The 24,384-nt window shown below is 44.4% G+C and overlaps 1 protein-coding gene across 1 annotated transcript in view; it reads right to left on the reverse strand.

Annotated features, from left to right (window-relative positions):
* col4a3 (collagen, type IV, alpha 3) overlaps window positions 1-24,384 on the reverse strand; it is a 148,924-nt gene that overhangs the window by 82,747 nt on the left and 41,793 nt on the right. The window contains exons 3-5 of the mRNA XM_014213415.3: window positions 18,509-18,598; window positions 18,232-18,276; window positions 17,991-18,035 (exon numbers count right to left, since the gene is read on the reverse strand). Coding sequence (XP_014068890.2) covers window positions 17,991-18,035; window positions 18,232-18,276; window positions 18,509-18,598 — 180 coding nt within the window. The remainder of the gene's footprint in view (window positions 1-17,990; window positions 18,036-18,231; window positions 18,277-18,508; window positions 18,599-24,384) is intronic.

Below are 24,384 nucleotides of genomic sequence, written 5' to 3' on the forward strand. Positions count from 1 at the left end.
AAACACCCCCAAAGCATAATGTTTACACCTCCATGTTTGACAGTGGGGATGGTGTTCTTGGGGTCATAGGCAGCATTCCTCCTCCAAACATGGCGAGTTGAGTTGATGCCAAAGAGCTCCATTTTGGTCTCATCTGACCACAACACTTTCACCCAGTTGTCCTCTGAATCATTCAGATGTTCATTGGCAAACTTCAGATGGGCCTGTATATGTGCTTTCTTGAGCAGGGGGACCTTGCGGGCGCTGCAGGATTTCAGTCCTTCATGGCGTAGTGTGTTACCAATTGTTTTCTTGGTGACTATGGTCCCAGCTGCCTTGAGATCATTGACAAGATCCTCCCGTGTAGTTCTGGGCTGATTCCTCACCGTTCTCATGATCATTGCAACTCCACAAGTTGAGATCTTGCATGGAGCCCCAGGCCGAGGGAGATTGACAGTTCTTTTGTGTTTCTTCCATTTGCGAATAACTGTTGTCACCTTCTCACCAAGCTGCTTGGCAATGGTCTTGTAGCCCATTCCAGCCTTGTGTAGGTCTACAATCTTGTCCCTGACATCCTTGGAGCGCTCTTTGGTCTTGGCCATGGTGGAGAGTTTGGAATCTGATTGATTGATTGCTTCTGTGGACCGGTGTCTTTTATACAGGTAACAAGCTGAGATTAGGAGCATTCCCTTTAAGAGTGTGCTCCTAATCTCAGCTCGTTACCTGTATAAAAAACACCTGGGAGCCAGAAACCTTTCTGATTGAGAGGGGGTCAAATACTTATTTCCCTCATTAAAATGCAAATCAATTTATAACATTTTTGACATGTATTTCTCTGGATTTTTTTGTTTTTATTCTGTCTCTCACTGTTCAAATAAACCTACCATTAAAATTATAGACTGATCATTTCTTTGTTAGTGGGCAAACGTACAAAATAAGCAGGGGATCAAATACTTTTTTCCCCTCACTGTATAAAGAAAAGGTTAATGTCATAATTCGTCATATAGTCAATGTTTGTCTGGTTTCCTGAAACAGAAATGTAATGAACTTAACTGTTATTATGATCTGTGTTTTTTTTTTTAGGTTATCATGGAAGGTGACGTCAGATCGTGTTTCAATGCATGGTAGAAATAATTTGACCATAGACAGTGTGTGTCAACCTCAAAACCCTCCCTAACCGGCTGAAGAAAGAGCGACAAAGGTGTGCAATGAGAGACAGTGACTTTTACCACTCCTATCTGAGTCCGAGCCATAAAACAGGGCCGGAGTGCTGAGAGTGCGTGTGGAGTGAGCGTGGAGAGAGAACAAGCTCAGGTGAGAGACTCGTGTACGTGTGTCACGTTCTGACCAATATGAGGGTTAGTTTGTTAGTGTAGGCTGGTCAGGACGTGGCAGAGGGTATTTGGTTTATGTGGTTCGGGGTGTGTGTATTATGTAGAGGGTAGTGGATTTATGTATTCTGGGGTTTTTTGGTCACTGCTTTGTTAGTCTATGTTCTTTCTAGTTAGTCTGTTTTCTATGTTTAGTTAATTGGGGTGTGGACTCTCAATTGAAGGCAGGTGTTGTCTAGTTGCCTTTGATTGAGAGTCCTATATATTAGGGTGTGTTTGTGATTGTAATTGGTGGGAGGTTGTCACTTGAATTGCTGTTGTTCGCCTTCAAGTCTGTATTCGTCGTCCATCGTTTTGTTTTGTTTGTATAAGTGTTTTCATTAAAAAGTTAATTATGAGCACTCAACCCGCTGCGCCTTGGTCCATTCCTGACGACCGTCGTTACAGAATCTCCCACCAAATCCGGACCAAGCAGCGAAGGAAGGAGCAACAGGGGGACTTAGTGGAGCAAAGGGAATTTGAGTTGGACCAACGGGAGAAATGGACATGGAACAGATTATGGCCGGAGAGAGGGCCCATGGAAAAAATGGAGCGAAGACCGGGAACGCTACAGGGGAACACGACTGGCTATTAAACCGGAGAGGCAGCCCCAATAATTTTTTTTGGGGGGGCACACGGGTAGTTTGGCAGGGCCAGGATTGAGCCGCAAGCCAAATCCCCGTGCTTATTGGGGGCAGCCTAGTATTAGTCAGGTCCCATGCGTTGGAGTGAGGTGCACGGCGTTGAGGCCTAGTATTCAAGGGCGGTGTGCGCAGTACCTGCGTCCCGCATTTGTCAGGGGAAAGCGGGCATCCAGCCAGGAAGGGTGGAGCCAGTACTGCGCTCGAGACCGCCAGTGCGCCTTCACGGTTCAATATATCCTGTTCCCGCTCCACGCACTAGCCCTAAGGTGTGTGTCTCAAAGCTGGCATATCCAGTACCAGCACCACGCACTAGGCTTCCAGTGCGTCAGCCCAGTCCAGTACGTCCTGTTCCCGCTCCACGCACTAGCCCTAAGGTGTGTGTTTCCAGGCTGGCATATCCAGTACGAGCACCACGCACCAGGCTTCAAGTGCGTCACACCAGTCCAGTACTTCCTGTTCCCGCTCCACGCACCAGCCCTAAGGTGTGTGTTTCCAGGCTGGCATATCCAGTACCAGCACCACGCACCAGGCTTCCAGTCGGTCAGCCCAGTCCCGTACGTCCTGTTCCTGCTCCACGCACTAGCCCTAAGGTGTGTGTTTCCAGGCTGGCATATCCAGTACCAGCACCACGCACTAGGCTTCCAGTGCGTCAGCCCAGTCCAGTACGTCCTGTTCCCGCTCCACGCACTAGCCCTAAGGTGTGTGTTTCCAGGCTGACATATCCAGTACCAGCACCACGCACCAGGCTTCCAGTGCGTCAGCCCAGTCCAGTACGTCCTGTTCCCGCTCCACGCACTAGCCCTAAGGTGTGCGTTTCCAGGCTGGCATATCCAGTACCAGCACCACGCACCAGGCTTCCAGTGCGTCAGCCCAGTCCAACCCGTCCTGTTCCCGCTCCACGCACTAGCCCTAAGGTGTGTGTTTCCAGGCTGACATATCCAGTACCAGCACCACGCACCAGGCTTCCAGTGCGTCAGCCCAGTCCAGTACGTCCTGTTCCCGCTCCACGCACTAGCCCTAAGGTGTGTGTTTCCAGGCTGGCATATCCAGTACCAGCACCACGCACCAGGCTTCCAGTGCGTCAGCCCAGTCCAACCCGTCCTGTTCCCGCTCCACGCACTAGCCCTAAGGTGTGTGTTTCCAGGCTGACATATCCAGTACCAGCACCACGCACCAGGCTTCCAGTGCGTCAGCCCAGTCCAGTACGTCCTGTTCCCGCTCCACGCACTAGCCCTAAGGTGTGTGTTTCCAGGCTGGCATATCCAGTACCAGCACCACGCACCAGGCTTCCAGTGCGTCAGCCCAGTCCAACCCGTCCTGTTCCCGCTCCACGCACTAGCCCTAAGGTGTGTGTTTCCAGGCTGGCATATCCAGTACCAGCACCACGCACCAGGCTTCCAGTGCGTCAGCCCAGTCCAGTACGTCCTGTTCCCGCTCCACGCACTAGCCCTAAGGTGCGTGTCTCCAGTATGGTACCTCCATTACCAGCACCACGCACCAGGCTTCAGTGCGTCAGCCCAGTCTAGCACATCCTGTCCAAGTTCCTCGTTCTAGCCATGTGGTGCGTGTCCTTAGTCTGGCACGTCCTAAGCCAGCCCCACGCACCAGGCCTTCAGGCAACAGTGCCTCGTCCAGAACTTCCGGCAACAGTGCCTCGTCCAGAACTTCCGGCAACAGTGCCTCGTCCAGAACTTCCGGCAACAGTGCCTCGTCCAGAGCTTCCGGCGACAGTGCCCCGGAGAGAGACGGCCCACTGTTCGGAACCAGGTGAGACGGCCCACTGTTCAGAGCCGAGTGAGTCTGTCTACAGTCCAGAGCTCCTAGAGTCTTCCTACTGTCCAGAGCTCCTAGAGTCGTCCTACAGTCCAGAGCTCCTAGAGTCACACTACAGTCCAGAGCTCCTAGAGTCACCCTACAGTCCAGAGCTCCTAGAGTCACCCTACAGTCCGGGGTCGACAGAGAGGGACATCACTGTAGAGACAGTTTATGAGGGGAGGGAGCCAGGGGTGGAGTGGGGTCTGCGTCCGGCTCCTGAGCCACCTCCTGAGGGGGGAGTATTGGGGTTAGGGGGGGGGGGGGGGGGGTGTTGCAGGAGCACCGTCGGTGACGGTGGCCACCCTCCCTTCCCTCCCATGTACTTTTGGGGATTTATTAGTGTTTTGGGGGTTATTTGTTGTTGTTATTTTTGTGTGTGAGGTGCATCCGGGGTCTGCACCTTTGGGGGGGGTAATGTCACGTTCTCACCAGTATGAGGGTTATTTTGTTAGTGTACGCTGGTCAGGACGTGGCAGAGGGTATTTGGTTTATGTGGTTCAGGGTGTGTGTATTATGTAGAGGGTAGTGGATTTATGTATTCCGGGGTTTTTTGGTCACTGCTCTGTTAGTCTATGTTCTTTCTAGTTAGTCTGTTTTCTATGTTTAGTTAATTGGGGTGTGGACTCTCAGTTGAAGGCAGGTGTTGTCTAGTTGCCTTTGATTGAGAGTCCTATATATTAGGGTGTGTTTGTAATTGGTGGGAGGTTGTCACTTGAATTGCTGTTGTTCGCCTTCAAGTCTGTATTCGTCGTCCATCGTTTTTTTTTGTTGTTGTATAAGTGTTTTCATTAAAAAGTTAATTATGAGCACTCAACCGCTGCCCCTTGGTCCATTCCTGACGACCGTCGTTACAACGTGGGAGAAATGGAAGTATCTACTCGGATATTAAAAATCGGGACATTATCAAGGGCCATGAAATGTGACAGGCAAAAGTTACATGTGCTAACTGTACACAATATGGGGATTTAATTGAACGTTACACATACCCAGACCACGGGATAAACTGGGTCACAGTTAGGGGGTATCTGAAAGTTGAGTCCTAGACTTATCAATAAAACACGAAGACAATAGGAGAGCAGGAGACAAATTCCGAGCAATAACTAGTCTCACAGCAGTCGCTGTAGGTACAGTAACAGAAGGAGCAGTAGTAGAAGCGTAGAATGCTATATTGATAGCATGGAATTGGACTACTGCGCAAATGAGGGGTATTGTGAGACTATAGTCATGGGCCATGTTGGAAGTAGCAATGGTTACTTTTGTAGCATTGTTGGGATATCAGTTTATGATGACTTATGTCACATGGATTGGTTACTGGTAACTGATGCGGTAATTAAAATATCACAAATGATGTTGTCAGGAAACAACCCATGTGTTGCAGTGTGCATACCCTCAGGTGGAAGCAGAGATATAACCAAGGCCATGGGATGAATTCTGGAGATTGAGTGTACATCAAGAGACACCAGGCGGGGTGTTGGAACAGCATTGGTTTGAGAGACACTACTTCGTACAATACCTGCAATGGTTAAGATCGTCATGTCTCTCCGTGGGGGGGTGCATAGTTTTCACGTGAAGTGAGGTCCAACTGCATAATGGGTGAGTGAAGACACCATGACACAGGAAGCGGAGCAAGAGAGAGACTAGATTCCACTGTAAGACATACAGATGGGTTGGGTCTGGGAACTACTATAAACATCATAGTTGGTTTGGGGTTTAGCTGCTTTATGGGTTAATGCATCATATGATAGAGGATAGAGGGGTAATTGTACTGTTAACAAAATGTTAAAGGCATTGATGTGAAAGCAGATACAGTGCTGAGTTACCTCAAGAGGATGGAACGTGGATTAGGGATACGCACTTGCATATCAGGTGTCGTGCCTATCAGGTGAAATGGAGAAAATGGGGAACAAAGTGAAAATGACATGACTTGGTAACACCTCTCGGAACCTGGGGCCTAAAGGGGAAGACTGGGTGAAAGCATGAGGAAGCTTTTTAGAGCTTTCATTTTTGTGGAACCTAGCAGGAAATTATCCTGGAGGCATAGAGTCAGGTGAAGAGAGAGTGGGAATTGTCATGGTTTCAGACTTTGGTTTTCTTGCATATATAAATATGCATAGCTCATCACATTGTTAATACTGTTATGATTTATGTATTTTTGTTGCTTTCCAAGTCTTGTGCTATCACTCTCTCAGGAAGCAGAAAGGGGAAGTGGAGAAAACAACGCTCCTCCATCTGCCATTGAACAAGATGGCAGATTCAGCTGGAATGGCATTTTGTTGTGTGATCATAGTATGGAGGCCATAAGTCTCTGAATTTGTACACCTCGCGGTGACTGTTTGTTCATTGTTTGTTCATTTGTTTGTTTGTTTAAGTCATGTTTTATAATCATTTGTTAGTTTTTTTTATTCATGTTCAATTATCTTTGTTTATACATTTATTAGTAATTTCCAAGTTTATATGAATTGGACATTAGGATGCTATAGTTCAAGAGGAGGGACTGGTGGGTTCGACATTTTGAACATTGAGATATTAAATAAATGATAGAGAAAGAAGCATAGAATCAAAGGAGAAAGTTAAGGGTTCTCTGTAGAAGGACAGATAGCTGTGGAATGTGTTGGGGGACAGGAGCAGAGCACTGTGTTGATATAGGGAAGACAGATAGATTTCTGTGGATCAGGAGGTGAGGTCAGTTCCCCTTAAGGGAGTAATCAAGATTAGTATCTGGTTACCTTCTTTCTTGTGGGAACAAACTAAGGATTGGAGAGAAGGAGTGTCTAAAGTAGGATGTATATAACCAATGGAGAGAAATGTTTTGCTGTCTGATTACAGCTGTACAGAATCTTTGAGAATAATTAAACTTGGTTAAAGCTTCTCTAGTGTCCGTGAGTCATTTACTCTGAAAAATAAGAACCTAACACCAGGAAAAGCCTGACTTGATCAGGAAAAACTATGGCCCCAATACTTATAATGTAGAAAGGGTATGTTTTCAAGAAAAATTCTGTGGCTTAATTCAGCTGACCAAAAGTATTTTTGATGTTGGTGGAAGAGGTTTAGAAGTTTGAATTGTTAGAGGCTAGAAGTAGTGACTGTAGTAGTAGTGGGAATAGTGACTGTAGCCCAGTAGTATTAGTAAACTCAGCAAAAAAAAGAAACGTCCCTTTTCAGGACCTTGTCTTTCAAAGATAATTCGTAAAAATCCAAATAGCTTCACAGATCTTCATTGTAAAGGGTTTAAACACTGTTTCCCATGCTTGTCCAATGAACCATAAACAATTAATGAACATGCACCTGTGGAACGGTCGTTAAGACTAACAGCTTACAGACGGTAGGCAATTAAGGTCACAGTTATGAAAACTTAGGACATTAAAGAGTCCTTAATACTAACTCTGAACAACACCAAAAGAAAGATGCCCAGGGTCCCTGCTCATCTACGTGAACGTGCCTTAGGCATGCTGCAAGGAGGCATGAGGACTGCAGATGTGGCCAGGGCAATAAATTGCAATGTCCATAATGTGAGACGCCTAAAACAGCGCTACAGGGAGACAGGACAGACACCTGATCGTACTCGCAGTGGCAGACCACGTGTAACAACACCTGCACAGGATCGGTACATCCGAACATCACACCTGCGGGACAGGTACAGGATGGCAACAACAACTGCCCGAGTTACACCAGGAACGCACAATCCTTCCATCAGTGCTCAGATTGTCCACAATAGGCTGAGAGAGGCTGGACTGAGGGCTTGTAGGCCTGTTGTAAGGCCGGTCCTCACCAGTCATCACCGGCAACAGCGTCTCCAATGGGCACAAACCCACCGTCGCTGGACCAGACAGGACTGGCAAAAAGTGCTCTTCACTGACGAGCCGCGGTTTTGTCTCACCAGGGGTAATGGTCGGATTCGCGTTTATCGTCGAAGGAATGAGCGTTACACCGAGGCCTGTACTCTGGAGCTGGATCGATTTGGAGGTGGAAGGTCCGTCATGGTCTGGGGCGGTGTGTCACAGGATCAACGAACTGAGCTTATTGTCATGACAGGAAATCTCAACGCTGTGCATTACAGGGAAGACATCCTCCTCTCTCATGTGGTACCCTTCCTGCAGGCTCATCCTGACATGACCATTCAGCATGACAATGCCACCAGCCATACTGTTCGTTCTGTGCGTGATTTCATGCAAGGCAGGAATGTCAGTGTTCTGCCATGGCCAGCGAAGAGCCCGGATCTCAATCCCATTGAGCACGTCTGGGACCTGTTGGATCAGAGGGTGAGGGCTAGGGCCATTCCCCCCAGAAATGTCCAGGAACTTGCCTTGATGGAAGAGTGGGGTAACATCTCACAGCAAGAACTCGCAAATCTGGTGCAGTCCACGAGGAGGAGATGCATTGCAGTACTTAACGCAGCTGGTGGCCACACCAGATACTGACTGTTACTTTTGATTTTGACCCCCCCTTTGTTCAGGGACACATTATTCCATTTATATTAGTAACATGTTTTTGGAACTTGTTCAGTTTATGTCTCAGTTCTTGAATCTTGTTATGTTCATACAAATATTTACAAATGTTAACCTGTTGGGGCTAGGGGGCAGTATTTTCACGGCTGGATAAAAAAACGTACCCGATTTAATCTGGTTACTAATCCTACCCAGTAACTAGAATATGCATATACTTATTATATATGGATAGAAAACACCCTAAAATTTCTAAAACTGTTTGAATGGTGTCTGTGAGTATAACAGAACTCATTTGGCAGGCAAAACCCTGAGACATTTTCTGACAGGAAGTGGATACCTGATGTGTTGAATTACCTTTAAGCCTATGCCATTGAAACACACAGGGGTTGATTAATGTTTTGGCACTTCCTATTGCTTCCACTAGATGTCACCAGCCTTTACAAAGTGTTTTGAGTCTTTTACTGTGAGATCTGACCGAACAAGAGCCATGGAACGGTGATGGCCGATTAGACTCTGGCGCGCGAGTTCATGTTGGGTACCCTCGTTCCAATACGTTATAAAAGAGAATGCATTCGTCCACCTTGAATATTATTCATGTTCTGGTTAAAAAAGGCACTAATGATTTATGCTATACAACGTTTGACATGTTTGAACGAACGTAAATATATTTTTTCCCCTCGTTCATGACGAGAAGTCCGGCTGGCTTAGATCATGTGCTAACAACACGGAGCTTTTTGGATATAAATGATGAGCTTTTTTGAACAAAACTACATTCGTTATGGACCTGGGATTCCTGGAAGTGACATCCGATGAAGAGAATCAAAGGTAATGGATTATTTACATAGTATTTTCGATTTTAGATCTCTCCAACATGGCCGTTTGTCTGTATAGCAAAGCATATTTTTCTGGGCGCAGTGCTCAGATTATTGCAAAGTGTGATTTCCCAGTAAGGTTATTTTTAAATCTGGCAAGTTGATTGCGTTCAAGAGATGTAAATCTATAATTCTTTAAATGACAATATAATATTTTACCAATGTTTTCTCATTTTAATTATTTAATTTGTGGTGCTGACTTGACTGCCGGTTATTGGAGGGAAACGATTTCCTCAACATCAATGCCATAGTAAAACGCTGTTTTTGGATATAAATATGAACTTGATAGAACTAAAAATGCATGCATTGTCTAACATAATGTCCTAGGAGTGTCATCTGATGGAGATTGTAAAAGGTTAGTGCATCATTTTAGCTGGTTTTATGGTTTTGGTGACCCTGTCTTTGAATTGACAAAACATTACACACAGCTATTGTCAATGTACTCTCCTAACATAATCTAACTTTATGCTTTCGCCGTAAAACCTTTTTGAAATCGGACAACGTGGTTAGATTAAGGAGATGTTTATCTTTCAAAGGGTGTAAGATAGTTGTATGTTTGAAAAATTTGAATTTTGACATTTATTTGGTTTCAAATTTGCCGCTCTTGAAATGCACCTGCTGTTGATAGGGTGCACCACGGGTGGCACGCTAGCGTCCCACATAGCCCCAAGAAGTTAAGTTTGCTGAAAATAAACGCAGTTGACAGTGAGAGGATGTTTGTCTTTTTGTTGAGTTTAGTAGTAGTATTAGTAGTTGTATTGATTGTGGTAGAAGTAGGCCTAATAGTAGTAAAAGTAGCAGTACACTGCAGTAGTAATTGTGACTGTTGTAGATATAGGCTTAGTCAGGTAGTCATATAGTCATATTGGTTAGCGGTGGTTAGTAGGGTAGCTATTGAAAAGTATTTAGTTTGTGTGGGATTGTTATAGTGGGATATTTTAGTGAGTTGGAGTGAGCTGTGTGGCATAATCAGTCTTAGAATGTGTCCTATAACTAGGAAATTCTGAAAGTTTCATGGCAGTTAAGCAGTCAATCAACAGTGGGAAGTGGGCTTAACTTCTTTGGGATAGGGGGCAGTATTTTCACGGCCGGATAAAAAACGAACCCGATTTAATCTGGTTACTACTCCTGCCCAGAAACTAGAATATTCTAATAATTAATAGATTCGGATAGAAAACACTCTACCGTTTCTAAAACTGTTTGAATGGTGTCTGTGAGTATAACAGAACTCATATGGCAGGCCAAAACCTGAGAAGATTCCATGCAGGAAGTGCCCTGTCTGACAATTTGTTGTCCTTCTGTTATATCTCTATCGAAATTACAGCATCTGTGCTGTAGCGTGACACTTTCTAAGGCTTCCATTGGCTCTCTACAGCCGCCAGAAAATGGAATGGGGTGTCTGCTGTCTCTGGGCAAAGTATAGGAGCAGAGTTTGTAAGTGGTCAGCCTGGGGACAGTGAGACTGGAGATGCACGGTCACGAGAACTCGCCATGTTTTTCTTTCTCTCTTTGAATGAATACAACGTTGCCCGGTTGGAATATTATCGCAATTTTAAGAGAAAAATAGCATAAAAATTGATTTTAAACAGAGTTTGACATGCTTCTAAGTACGGTAATGGAAAATTTTGAAACATTTTAACACGAAATGTGCTCGCGGATAGTGACCTGAACGCAAGAACAAAACGGGAGGTATTTGGATATAACTATGGATTATTTGGAACCAAAACAACATTTTTTGTTGAAGTAGAAGTCCTGGGAGTGCATTCTGACGAAGAACAGCAAAGGTAATCCAATTTTTCTAATAGTAATTCTGAGTTTAGGTGACCCCGAAGTTGGCGGATGTCAAAATAGCTAGCCGTGATGGCCGAGCTATGTACTCAGAATATTGCAAAATGTGCTTTCGCCGAAAAGCTATTTTAAAATCGGACATAGCGATTGCATAAAGGAGTTCTGTATCTATAATTCTTAAAATTATTGTTATGTATTTTGTCAACGTTTATCATGAGTAATTTAGTAAATTCACCGGAAGTTTTCGGTGGGTATGCTAGTTCTGAACATCACATGCTAATGTAAAAAGCAGTTTTTTATATAAATATGAACTTGATTGAACAAAATATGCATGTACTGTATAACATAATGTCCTAGGAGTGTCATCTGATGAAGATCATCAAAGGTTAGTGCTGCATTTAGCTGTGGTTTGGGTTTATGTGACATATATGCTTGCTTGGAAAATGGCTGTGTGATTATTTGTGTCTATGTACTCTCCTAACATAATCTAATGTTTTGCTTTCGCTGTAAAGCCTTTTTGAAATCGGACAATGTGGTTAGATTAACATCTTGACGGTCGCCTAGGATAGGGGGCGCCACCGCGCATTTTGAAAAAAAATTGTGCCCATTTTAAACAGCCTACTACTCAAACTCAGAAGCTAGGATATGCATATAATTAATACTTGTGGATAGAAAACACCCTAAAGTTTCTAAAACTGTTTAAATGGTGTCTGTGAGTATAACAGAACTCATAAGGCAGTCAAAACCCCGAGACAGATCGAAACAGGAAGTGGAATTCTGAATTGCGGACTCAACTTCATCACGTTGCCTATTAATCACACCGTGAGCTATGGTTCATTGAGCACTTCCTATTGCTTCCACTAGATGTCCCCAGTGAAAACTGACAGAATGACACGCTGTGGAACGTGGTCACACGGAGAGGGCCATCACCATTATGACGCCGGCGCCCCTGGCTACCCTCCCCTTTCGAAACGTTTATAAAGACAATGCAATCGTCCCCTTTGAATCTTATTGGAGCTCTGGTTGAAAAATGCCCTAAAGATTTATGTTATACAACGTTTGACATGTTTGAACGAACCTAAATAAGAAAAAAATGCATTTTGTTGAAAGAGTAGCCCCGCACACGTCGGAACTTTTGGTGCAGCCTTCATAACGCGCTAACAACAACAAGCTAATGGAACATAAAAGATGAACTTTTTCGAACGAAAATACATTTGTTGTGGACCTGGGATTCCTAGAAGTGCCTAAGGATGAAGATAATCAAAGGTAAGGGATTATTGACAATAGTATACAAGACTAGATTTGATATGCGACTGTTCCAAGATGGCGCTGACCTGTATTGCTAGCCTATTGTTCTGAGTATCGCATCCCCTTTTATCGCAAAGTGTGATTACCCAGTAAAGTTATTTTTAAATCTGGCATTACAGGTGCTTTCAAGAGATATTCATCTATAAATCATAGAATGACAATATTACATTTTAAAAATGTTTTAGAATAGTAATTTAGTAAATTGTAGCGCTGTTTCATCGGATGCATTTGAGGGAAAATAGTTAGTCAACGTTACGCACCGATGTAAAATGCTGTTTTTATATATAAATGTGAACTTTATCGAACAAAAGAATGCATGTATTGTGTAACATGATGTCCTAGGTGTGTCATCTGATGAAGATTGTCAAAGGTTAGTGCTGCATTTAGCTGTTTTTTGGTTATTTGTGATGCATGTGGTTGGTCGGAAAATGGCTATGTGGCTACTTTTACGATATACTCCTCTAACATAATCTAATGTTTTGCTTTTGCTGTAAAGCCTTTTTCAAATCGGACAACGTGGTTCGATTCAGGAGAGGTGTATCTATAAAATGATATAATTAGAAAAAAAAAATGATTTTTTTTTTAAATTAAATTTTGTAATGCTAATGGCGATAGGATTTTTCGCTGGATGTCCGTCCCGTAGGCCGCACAGGGGTTAATGAGAGTCTTATCTTTAAAATGGTGTAAAATAGTTGATTGTTTGAGAAAATTGAATTGTGGTATTTTAGTTGGTTTTGTATTGGTTCCGCAGGCGGAACGGGGTTCCGCTAGCGGAACATCTGTCCTCAACAGGTTAACTAAAGTAGTTGATGCAGTTACTAAAACAGCTGTATCTCTTGATTGGTAGTTGGTGGTTCTGTTCTGATTATAGATTTGAATAGCATAGACTAAGATTTCATACACTTTCATACGTTTTTGTCCAAGTTGTAAGGAATGTGGTCAAAACGGCAGTTGTTTATAAAAGTTGAGAGAAAATATAGTTGATTCGGCTACTAAAACAGCTGTATCATTTTATTGGTAGAATATATTCATATTTTGATTCCAGATTTGAATAGTGGAAAGGTAGATAATGATTTCATATGCTCTGAAGCATGGTACAGATACAACAGCCGACATAAAGAGTGACAAGACGAGACAACACTAGTCAATTTTAGATGTTGTGTTGCATAACAGCTGACTAAAGACGGGACATTCAGATCAAAAAGACGAAATGCGCGGTTGAGACCGTTTCCATGGTAATGGTGCCTCTTTACAATGACAGGATTTCAACTTTGGAACAAAGTGGAATCCATGCACCAGGAGAGCCTTCCCTTCCTCATCACTGCACCAGTGCACAAAGTCACCCTCGGCCTCCCGTGGCTCCAATGGCATGATCCCACCATCTCCTGGTTGAGCATGGAAATCACCAACCGGTCACCTGGATGCTGGAGGACCTTCTCCCCCGTCGCTCTCCAGCCAGACAACCTGGAGGTTTACCAGGCTCTTCGGGAGGTGTTCTCCAAGACTCAAGCTACCTGTCTCCCTCCTCATTTCCCCTGGGACTATGCCATTGACTTACTAGAAGGCTCTGCGCCGTCGCATCTACCCTCTGTTGGTGGTTGAGACTGAGGCCTTCGAGGAGTACATCCAGGAAGCTCCCCAACTGGGTTTTGTCCGCTCATCCACCTCTGCTGCGTCGGCAGGCTTCTTCGTGACCAAGAAGGATGGGGGTCTGCGTCCCTGCATCGACTACAGAGGTTCCAATTCCAAGGGGGTAACGTTACCCCCTTCAGCCATAGAACTGCAGTTTTTATATGAAGCTGGACCTGCTGAGTGCCTAAAATCTTATCCACATCCAAGAAGGGGATGAGTGGAAAATGGCCTTCAGCTCGACGTCTGGGCACTATGAGTAATTGGTTATGCCTTATGGACTTGCCAATGCTCCATCAGTGTTTCAGGCGTTCGTGAATGAGGTGTTCCGGGACATGATCGGGCGCCAGGTGGTCATGTATATCGACGACATCCTGGTCTACTCGGCCCCCTTGGAGAATCACATCGCTCATGTCTGAGTAGTCTTGAGACACCACCTGGAGAACTGCCTTTATGTTAAAGCTGAGAAGTGCCAGTTTTTTAGGTCGAGGTCTCCTTCTTGGAATACTGGATTAGCTCGCAGATGGTGAGCATGGCTGAAAGGAAGGTCAAAGCAGTCAGGTCATGGTCAGTCCCAACCACCATAAAGGGGCTCCAACGGTTTCTGTGTTTGCCAGCCTCTACCGTCGGTTCATTAAGAACTTCAGCTCCATCGGCTCTCCCCTCACCTCTCTTCTCAAGGGTGGTCCTTGTAAGTTGGTGTGAGTCCTGCAGCGGATGACGCCTGATGGGCGTTTCTCCTACGCCCTGTTGCTGAGACACCCAGATCCTACTCTGCCCTTTGTGGTGGAGGTGGATGCCTCGGAAGTGGACATGGAACCATTCTGTCCCAACACCAAGGTAACCCACAGAAATTGTATCCATGTGCATACTTCTCAAAAAAAGAGAGAGGAACTGCAGAGAGGAACTTTGATGTCAGCGACCGTGGCATTAGAGGAGTGGAGACACTGGCTGGAGGGCACCAAGGAGCCATTTCTCATCCTCACCGACCATGGGAAACTGGAGTACATATGGATGGCGAGGCGAATGAACCCAGGCCAAGCAAGGTGGGCCATTTGCTTCAGCAGATTCCACTTCACCCTGTCATATTGGCCAGCTTATAAGAACATCAAAGCTGATGCCCTGTCCCGTCTCCACGATTCAGGAGAGGTTCCGATCCCGAGTGCTTCCATCATTCCACCCTCTAGAACCGTTGCTCCCGTGCTCTGGGACGTAGACGTGGACATCTGTAAGGCTCTGGAGAGTGAACCCGCGCCTGTTATATGCCCTCCAGCGCGTATCTACGTTCCCACGGGGGTAAGGGATCGGCTGTTGATTTGGGCACACATCCCTCGCTACTGGACACCCAGATATCACCCGCACAATCAATCCCTCTCCGATAAGTACTGTTGCCCACCTTGGCGCAGGACGTCACCCGCTATATAAACTCCAGCTCTGTATGAGCCCAAATCAAATCTCCCCAGCATGCACCAGCAGGGAAACTACTACCCCTTCAGGTGCCTCAGCGGCCTTGGTCACGTCTGTCCATAAACTTTGTAACTGATCTCCCCCTTTCGGATGGTTTTACCACTCTATTATGGTTGTTGACATTTTATCAATTTCTCTGGTCTACTTACCACTCTCCAGGTTGCTGAGGCACTATTCCAGCAGGTGTTCCGGCACTATGGCGTTCCGGAGGACATCGTCTGTCTCCGACCATGGTCCCTAATTCACATTGCGGTTATGGAGAAGCTGGGGGCCACAGTCAGCCTCACATTCGGGTACCAGCCTCAGTCCGACGAGCAGGTGGAGAGGATCAACCAGGAGCTGGGGAGGTTCCTAATGAGTCACTGCCAGAACCGACAGGGGGAGTAGGTCCAGTTTCTTCCCTGGACGGAGTACGCCCAGAACTCACTTTGGCACTCCTCCACCGGGCTGACTCCCTTCCAGTGTGTCCTGGGATACCAACCGAGCCAGAACGTGGCCCCTGCAGTGGACGAGTGGTTCCGGCACTCAGAGGTGTGTAACGTCGCCCATGTGAGGCTCCAGCACGCCCTCCGTCATCAGAAGACATAAAAGGATGGTGAGATCCGGGAGTTGTAGATGATACTTCACCTCATTGACCCTCCGGAGGACCTTGATGGGTCCTACAAACTGGTGACTCGGCTTCCGGCAGGGCTGGCAGCGCTGGAGATTCCTGGTGGAGAGCCAGACGCGATTGCCAGGATGAAACACAGGAGCCTCACTACTGTCATGCTTACTCCTGCTCCTTCTTCCCAGCGCTCAACGTCACCGGTCTACTAACCATCAGCCCAGAAAGAAATCATGCTCCCCATCATTACACACACCTGGTCATCATTATCTACTTGATTACTCCCCTTATATTTAGCACTCCATAGACAGCAGTCACTAAATTTACATTTTAGTCATTTAGCAGACGCTCTTATCCAGAGCAACTTACAGTAGTGAATGCATACATGTCATACATTTTTCTGTACTGGTCCCCTGTGGGAATTGAACCCACAACCCTGGCATTGCAAACACCATGCTCTACCAACTGAGCCACACTAGGTAGTATTTTTTTGATACAAGTTCTGTACGTGTCTTGTTTTTATTTATCTGCATTTATCATTATTGAACTTACCTTCTGCACTTGCTTCCTGTTTCTGGCATATTACGTTAGTGTCGTCTTAGCTGTTGTATCTATACCGAGTTGAAGTATTTGTCTAACTTGTTGGGAAATTGTTCAACATTTGAGAGAAAAAGTAGTTGATGCGGATATTAAAGGAGCTGTATCTCTGAATTGGTAGACGCAATTTATGTTTTGATTTGTATTTATTATGGATCCCCATTAGCTACTGCCAAGGCACTCTTCCTGGGGTACGTCAAAATTAAGGCAGTTATACAATTTTAAAAACATTACAATACATTCATTACAGAATTCACAACGCACTAAGTGTGTGCCTTCAGGCCCATACTCCAATACCACATATCTACAACGCAAAATCCATATGTACGTGCGTATGTTATCGTGTGTGTATGCATATGTGTTTGTGTTATTTCACAGTCCTCGCTGTTGCTTCAGGTGTATTTTTACCTGCTTTTTGAATCTGATTCTACTGCTTGCATCAGTTAACTGATGTGGAATAGAGTTCCATGTAGTCATGGCTCTACGTAGTACTTTGCGCCTCACAAGGTCTGTTCTGGATTTGGGGACTCTGGCATGTCTTGTGGGGTATGTATGGGTGTCCGAGCTGTGTGCTGGTATTTTAGACAGCTTGGTAACTTCAGCTTATCAACATATCTTACAAAAACAAGTAATGAAGACAATCTCTTCCACTTTGAGCCATGAGAGATTGACATGCATGTCGTTAATGTTAGCTCGCCGTGTACTTTTAAGGGCCAGCCGTGCCCTGTTCAGAGCCAACTGCAACTTTGCCAAGTCCCTCTTTGTGGCACCTGACCACACGACTGAACAGTAGTCCAGGTGTGACAAAACCAGGACCTGTAGGACCTGCCTTGTTGATAGTGCTGTTAAGGCAGAGCAGCGCATTATTATGGACAGACTTCTCCCCATCTTAGCTACTGTTGCTCTGATTTGAATAGCAGCATAGTAGAGTATGATTTCATATGCTCTAACCTATTGTGAAAGTGGTCAAAATAACTCATTTGTGTTAAGTCACAATGTTTTAGTAAATTGAAAACATCTCTTTAAAAAATATATTCGGTTTTAGAGGACTACAAAAGCTAGGCACACTAGTCTGGACAGGTTTGCACTTTTAAAAGTTTACATGGCATTTCTAGCTTAAACGGTGTATGAAAAATAGTTTCAAAGAATAAGTATGTAGAAAAGGAGATGTAAATAAAATGGGTGTGCTTGCTTGCCTTGACGTATTTACGGTTGTGAAATAGTAAACTTAAGAGAAGTGGCAAATCCAAAATGCACCATTGAAGGCTATGGAGCTTTTATGCAAATGTGAAACAGTCAAATATAAATACTATCAAAAAGCTTCTGCCAAGTAATGTAAGTTGAGTCAGTCTGCACATTTCAACGTTGGTGTGGTGTTTGGAGCATAAACGGTTCAAGAACAGTGGCGAATCCATATATTTCCTATTGAAACCTATAGCGTGCCATCTGAGACAGCTAATAGTATTACTTACTGGCTGCCCAGGTGGTCCAGAGAACCCAGGTTTCCCAGGGAGACCCTGTTAAAACAATAGGTACTGTTAGAGTCGATCCTAGCAGTGGAGTCAACTGACAAAACAGTGAATCAGACGGAGTGTGGGTGTGACCAAAAACAATAGAGCAAACCCATTAGGCGTAACAAGTAGAGTCTAGTAATGTAAACCAATAATCACGTGCAGTCAATCACACACACTGTTTTCCAAACACACTCCATACCCGTGAGCCTTTGGGTCCTGACAATCCAGGAAAGCCAAGATTTCCCTGTGAATCCAAATACACGCAGCCAGTTGGTTACACATTTAATGAACACAAAATCATTCTAAAATCTCACCACACAAAATGATTGTTTACTGATACAATGTTTCAACACACAGGCATGCAAACATACACACACTCACATAAAGAATAATGGGAAAGAGTATTTACTATGAGACTGACACACACACACACACACCTATATCTCATGTAATAACAAATATAGTGAGACTCTCACCTTAGGGCCAAAAGGTCCAGGATTACCTTCAAAACCTGGATAACCAACCACTCCAGGCAACCCATCATAACCTGGATACCCAGGCTCACCCTGTGAAGAGAGAGAGAGGAGAGAGAATATTGATAAATAAAGGAAAGAGAGACATGTTTTTTTCTTCTAGTTTTTCATTGTTAATCATGCAGAATTACTACAATGTCCAGTTATCAAACAACAGGCTAGAAGAGCTGCAGTACCACCTTCAGCTGATGTAACACCATATTCACTGACTAGCAGCAGTCATTTCAATTGAGAAAAACACACTTCTTGATAGAATTGCTCTACAAATTCCTTACTGATTTGTGATCGAGAAATAAAATCACCATTACTGTTCCCAACACACATAGAAATCACACATCATTAACCAACGCACATTCTAGTGTCCCTTTCTTTAAGCTCAGTCATTCATACAGAGGTACAGGTGTGTGACAGCAGTGATAACAGCTAGGCCTTTGGGAGTCAACGCCTTCACACACACCATGAGATATCATTAGATAATTATAGACTCACACAAGCACGCACACACACGCACGCACGCACACACACACCTGAGGTAATAAACTATCTGGGTGGCCAAACCCTGACACCAGTTCCCTAGCAACTAAACAGCTCAAGCTGCTCAGCAGCACAAGTGGGTTTTGTATCTATATACAGTCAGAAAGTAACAGTTCACACCCATCACAACTGATTCAGCAAGCTAACAAGCAACGTTAAATGGATTGCAAACAGGTTAGCATAACTTTAACCAAACAAAAAATTGTTGTTCTAAATATTAGCTAGCTGGTGTCATGACTTGCCCTCCTGGATGGAGATCAAAGGTGCCGGTTAACCAAAGGTTTCAAGACCCCCCTCTCCTGGGGGAGTTGGCCAGTTTTATGACGGTCGTAAATACCTTGCAGGAACTGTCTTTCCATAGCCATGCAGTATTGAGGGGAAAGAACCCTTTTGATACAAGGATATTCTTCCCGCCAAAACTACAACATCCAAAAGTTGATAATGAAACAATATTCCTAACACAAAGAATGTGGGAAATGGTCGGGAGGGACTTAAAGAACAATCATGTCAGATCATTTATTGTTAGGTGATATCATTAAAAATGTTATTACGGAAACATTGCAACTTTAAGAGCTTTCACAATGTATATATCAAACTTACATCTAAATGTTGCCAAACTTATATGATTAAATATGAAACTATTTCTGAAAAGACAGCAACGTGATTTTAGCCTTCTAAATTAGAAATTGTATTTCATATAAAGTTTTATCCAGTCAGTAACCACGTCCACGTGAGCACAGACATTATGCCGGCATGATGGAACGCCCCCTTCGACTAGAGCACTTAAAAAGGACTCCTAACGAAATTTACATTAGACCAGAAAATGTGGAACAGTGGCTACACATTGAAATGGTTGCCATTTAAATAGATCAAAACATGCTGGGTTGCTACCGGTGTGTAGAGTGGTTCTATCTGTATCCTCAATAATCAACCATTGAGACCAGCCAACATTGCGAGCTGAACGTGACAAATGGTTTAAAAACTACAAGACCAGACAATGCTAAGACATTCAGACTCTCGATGAGTGAAGGCAAAGACATTCTCAGTCTGCAGCTGGGTAAGGTAACGTAGTCTAGGACACTCGACCGAAGATGAGAGACAAAGAACAATTTCCTTTCACCACCATAGATACCACTAAAGGATCTATTCTAACAAGCCTCTGAACACCGCATGGTACACCACTGGAGGACCCGTTCTAACAGACACTCTGAGACCAAGAAGCTACGACTACAAAGGGCATGGTAACCTCTGGTGGACAACCAGAGACTTACACAACCAGAGACTTCTGTCAAACTGATTTTCCATTGATGGACCGGGCAATTTCAACAGAGAAAGAAGACAAATACATTGAAGCGTAAATACATATACATTGCAATTATTTTCAAATGAGCGGTCGTTCATGTGCAAAGTATTCACATTCCCATGAGTATAGTTTTCCAACTGTATGTACGATAAGTTGACTCTCTGTCTCTCCCTCTCCTTACATGCCCGTCCCTTTTCATTATGTACCAAGCCGTCATATCGCGTTAGTCCACTAGGGACTTTTCAATGCATTACGTTAGTAATCAATGTAGAATCTATCCTGTGGTTGTGTTTATGTAATTCTGTGTGTTTATTTCGTTAGTTAGTAAATATATAACTAAGTCAATTTGTGTATCGCTGAATCATCATGCAGACTAGGGTTCGTGCAGATTTGAAGTCAACGACATTCAGAATGAGACTGATATGAGGTAATAATAATTCATGGAGAGGCAGCATAGCCTAGTGGTTAGAGTGTTGGACTAGCAACTGAAAGGTTGCAAGTTCAAATCCCCAAGGTACAAATCTGTTGTTCTACCCCTGAACAAGGCAGTTAACCCACTGTTACTAGGCTGTCATTGAAAATAAGAATGTGTTAACTGACTTGCCTAGTTAAATAAAGGTAAAAATAATGATATTTCCTCAAATGTTATAATGAAAAGCTGCCTCTCAGTCTGAAAAAACACATGTTATTTGGAGACTTGTGGGGGAATGCTGATGATGTCGCCCACTGTATGAACTTTCAGTAGCCTGATTGAGTCCAGACAGGAGAAATCTGCACACAATGCATCCCTGACCACCTCCTGAAGTGCTCAGCCAGATCTGAACATAATCAGACCACAAAGTAACTTTTGTGCGTCTAGAACTGTCTTTTCAACGCAACCTTCGTATTCTGATAGCAGAAGTTGCATGTAAGTGTCAAGTGTAGACATGACCTTGCAGCTGGGGGCAGTCATATCACAGTTTGCAAGCTACGGTCACCGGGCCAAATCCGGTGAGATCAGGTTCCGTATTCACAAAGAAGATCTAGAATTAATTTAGATAAGATGTTTTCTTGCAGAGAATGGAAATGTGTCCCAAGAAGACACACATACCCCTGAGGGGCTGGAAGTAATGGGTCGGCCGTAATGAGTGCCCCAGAGCAATTATTGGGTGCCTTGCTCATAAGCACAATAACAGGTGATGGTATCTAGAACGATGTCAGTGACCCAGATTTTACCGTCTGAACTGGGATTCAAACTGGCAATCCTCTGGTTGCTGGTCTACTTCTCTAACCACTAGGTAACCTGCCAATCTGTATCAGTTTAGCCTTTAAGATCATAATTAATAAGATAAAATGGACAGGGGGACCTGATCCTAAATCAGCACTTCTACTCCAAGAAGCTTTATGAATACGGAGTGGCTGCAGATCCGACTTCTCACAGACCTTTTTGTCTGAGTGCTAAGTGTCGTGAAGATTCTTTGCATGTGCGGATCCATAGACATTTAAACTAGTAGATAGTTCTAGCACTAATATTCTTCCACGTATACCTATGGAAAACTGTCAATGGCGCATGAAGCCGGACTTATTTGAATTTGAAATGTGCCATATTGCTGAATGGCACCAAAAAAATCGCTAAGGATCATGGTGAAAGTGGCTGTAACTAGCAAAGGATCATGGTCGATGTAGACGTTTTAATCCTGCCTGAGCGAGTCAACCGGCAAAGAGCGTGCATGAGAATCTCCTCATAGCCTGCTGGCCGGTGATTTTTTGTATTTGTATTTATTAAGGATCCCCATTAGTTGCTGCCAGGGCAGCAGCTACTCTTCATTGGGTCCAGCAACATTAAGGCAGTTATATACAATAAAAAATCTGACATGGTATCATTTTTCACAACACATTAAGTGTGTGCCCTAAGGCCACTACTCTACTACAACATATCTACAATACAAAATCCATGTGTATGTGTGTGTAGAGTGTGTGTATCATTGGTTTGGATGTATGTGTCTTTGCCTGTGTGTGACTGGTCTGTGTCAGCACGTGGTCCTGTGTGACGACAAACGTAGTAGTCAGAATGGATCACAAATTAATGAAATATCTTGATACTGTATGTAACAAACTTTTGTTTTAAAATTACCCTGGGAATTGAACTTGATCATAATAAACACATTTTAGAGGCCAAAACGTCAGAACCCCCCAGAAAAATGGCCCGTTCTGGTGATCACAATTTGCATAGGATTTCTAGAGCAGCGTTTGGCACCACTAGGTTGCTATGCAGCAGCCGACCAGGAGAGCTCTTGACTTCACGCTCCAGAATGGACACTGGGGTCCTGTGAGGATCACGTTCTGCGCATTTGTTTGTTTATGCTCTACTTTGCGCTCTGCCCTGCTCATAGAGAATAGGCTACTACGGCAAAAAACTGTAATATCTTGTGTTTCACCGAGTCGTGGCTAAATGACGACACAGATACTATACAGTTGGTTGGATTTTCCGTGCATTGGCAGGACAAAACAGCTACATCTGGTAAGACAAGTGGTGGTGGTGTGTGTCGATTTGTTAATAACAGCTGGTACGCTATTTCTAATATTAAGGAAGTCTCAAGGTATTGCTCGCCTGAAGTAGAGTACCTCATGATAAGCTGTAGACCACACTAGCTACCAAAAGAGTTTTCATCTATATTTTTCGTAGCCGTCTGCTTACCATCACAAACCAATGCCACACTCAACAAGCTGTATAAGGCCATGAGCAAACAAGAAAATGCTCACCCAGAAACGGTGCTCTTAGTGGGCCGGGGACTTTAATGCAAGCAAACTTAAATCCGTTTGACCTCATTTCTACCAGCATGTCACATGTGCAACCATAGGAAAAAAAAAAACTCTAGACCACCTTCACTTCCCACACAGAGACACATACAAAGCTCTCCCTCGCCCTCCATTTGCCAAATCTGACCACAATTATATCCTCCTGATGCCTTCTTACAAGCAAAAACTAAAGCAGGAAGTACCAGTGACTCGCTCAATGCGGAAGTGATCAGATGACGCAGATGCTAAGCTACAAGACTGTTTTTCTGTGCCAAGAAAGTGAAGGTAACCAGCCTAAATTACTACCGCCCTGTAGCACTCACATCGGTAGCCATGAAGTGCTTTGAAAGGCTGGTCATGGCTCAGATCAACAGCATCTGGCAATGATGCAATCAGTCAGTATGCTCTCGATGGTGCAGCTGTAGAACTTTTTGAGGATCTGAGAACCCATGCCAAATATCTTCATTTTCCTGATGGGGAATAGGCTTTGTTGTGCCCTCTTCACGACTGTCTTGGTGTGTTTGGACCATGATAGTTTGTTGATGATGTGGACACAAAGGAGCTTGAAATTCTCGACCCACTTCACTACAGCCTCGTCGATGTGAATAGGGGCGTGTTCGGCCCTCCTTTTCCTGTAGTCCAAGATCAGCTCCTTTGTCTTGCTTACTTTGAGGGAGAAGTTGTTATCCTGGCACCACACTGCCAGGTCTCTGACCTCCTCCCTATAGGCTGTCACATCGTTGTCGGTGATCAGGCCTACCACTGTTGTGTCACCAGCAAACTTAAGGATGCTGTTGGAGTTGTGCATGGTCACGCAGTCGTGGGTGAACAGGGAGTACAGGAGGTGATTGAGCAAGCACCCTTGAGGGTGTTGAGGATCAGCGTGGCAGATGTGTTGTTACCTACCCTTACCACCTGGGGGTGGACCGTCAGGAAGTCCAGGATCCAGTTGTAGAGTATGATGAAGAAACATGTGACTCAGAGTTTTGTACAGTTGGATACTCTTCCAAACCCACTAATCTCTCCCCCATTCCTATCCGGAAGCAAATACTTGACATGTCTCCCAGAAGATTGGGACCGAGTGACGGTAAAAGGAAAGTGTCAGAAGATTGCTGCTTATTAACCGTTAGGACCCAAAGTTTACACTGTAACGAGGGTGTCCACAAAGGGGTGGGGTGTAGATCGGCCATGGGATGAGAGATGT

The sequence above is a fragment of the Salmo salar genome, chromosome 09, assembly GCF_965601325.2.
Source record: "Salmo salar chromosome 09, fSalSal1, whole genome shotgun sequence".
Taxonomy (NCBI): domain Eukaryota; kingdom Metazoa; phylum Chordata; class Actinopteri; order Salmoniformes; family Salmonidae; genus Salmo; species Salmo salar.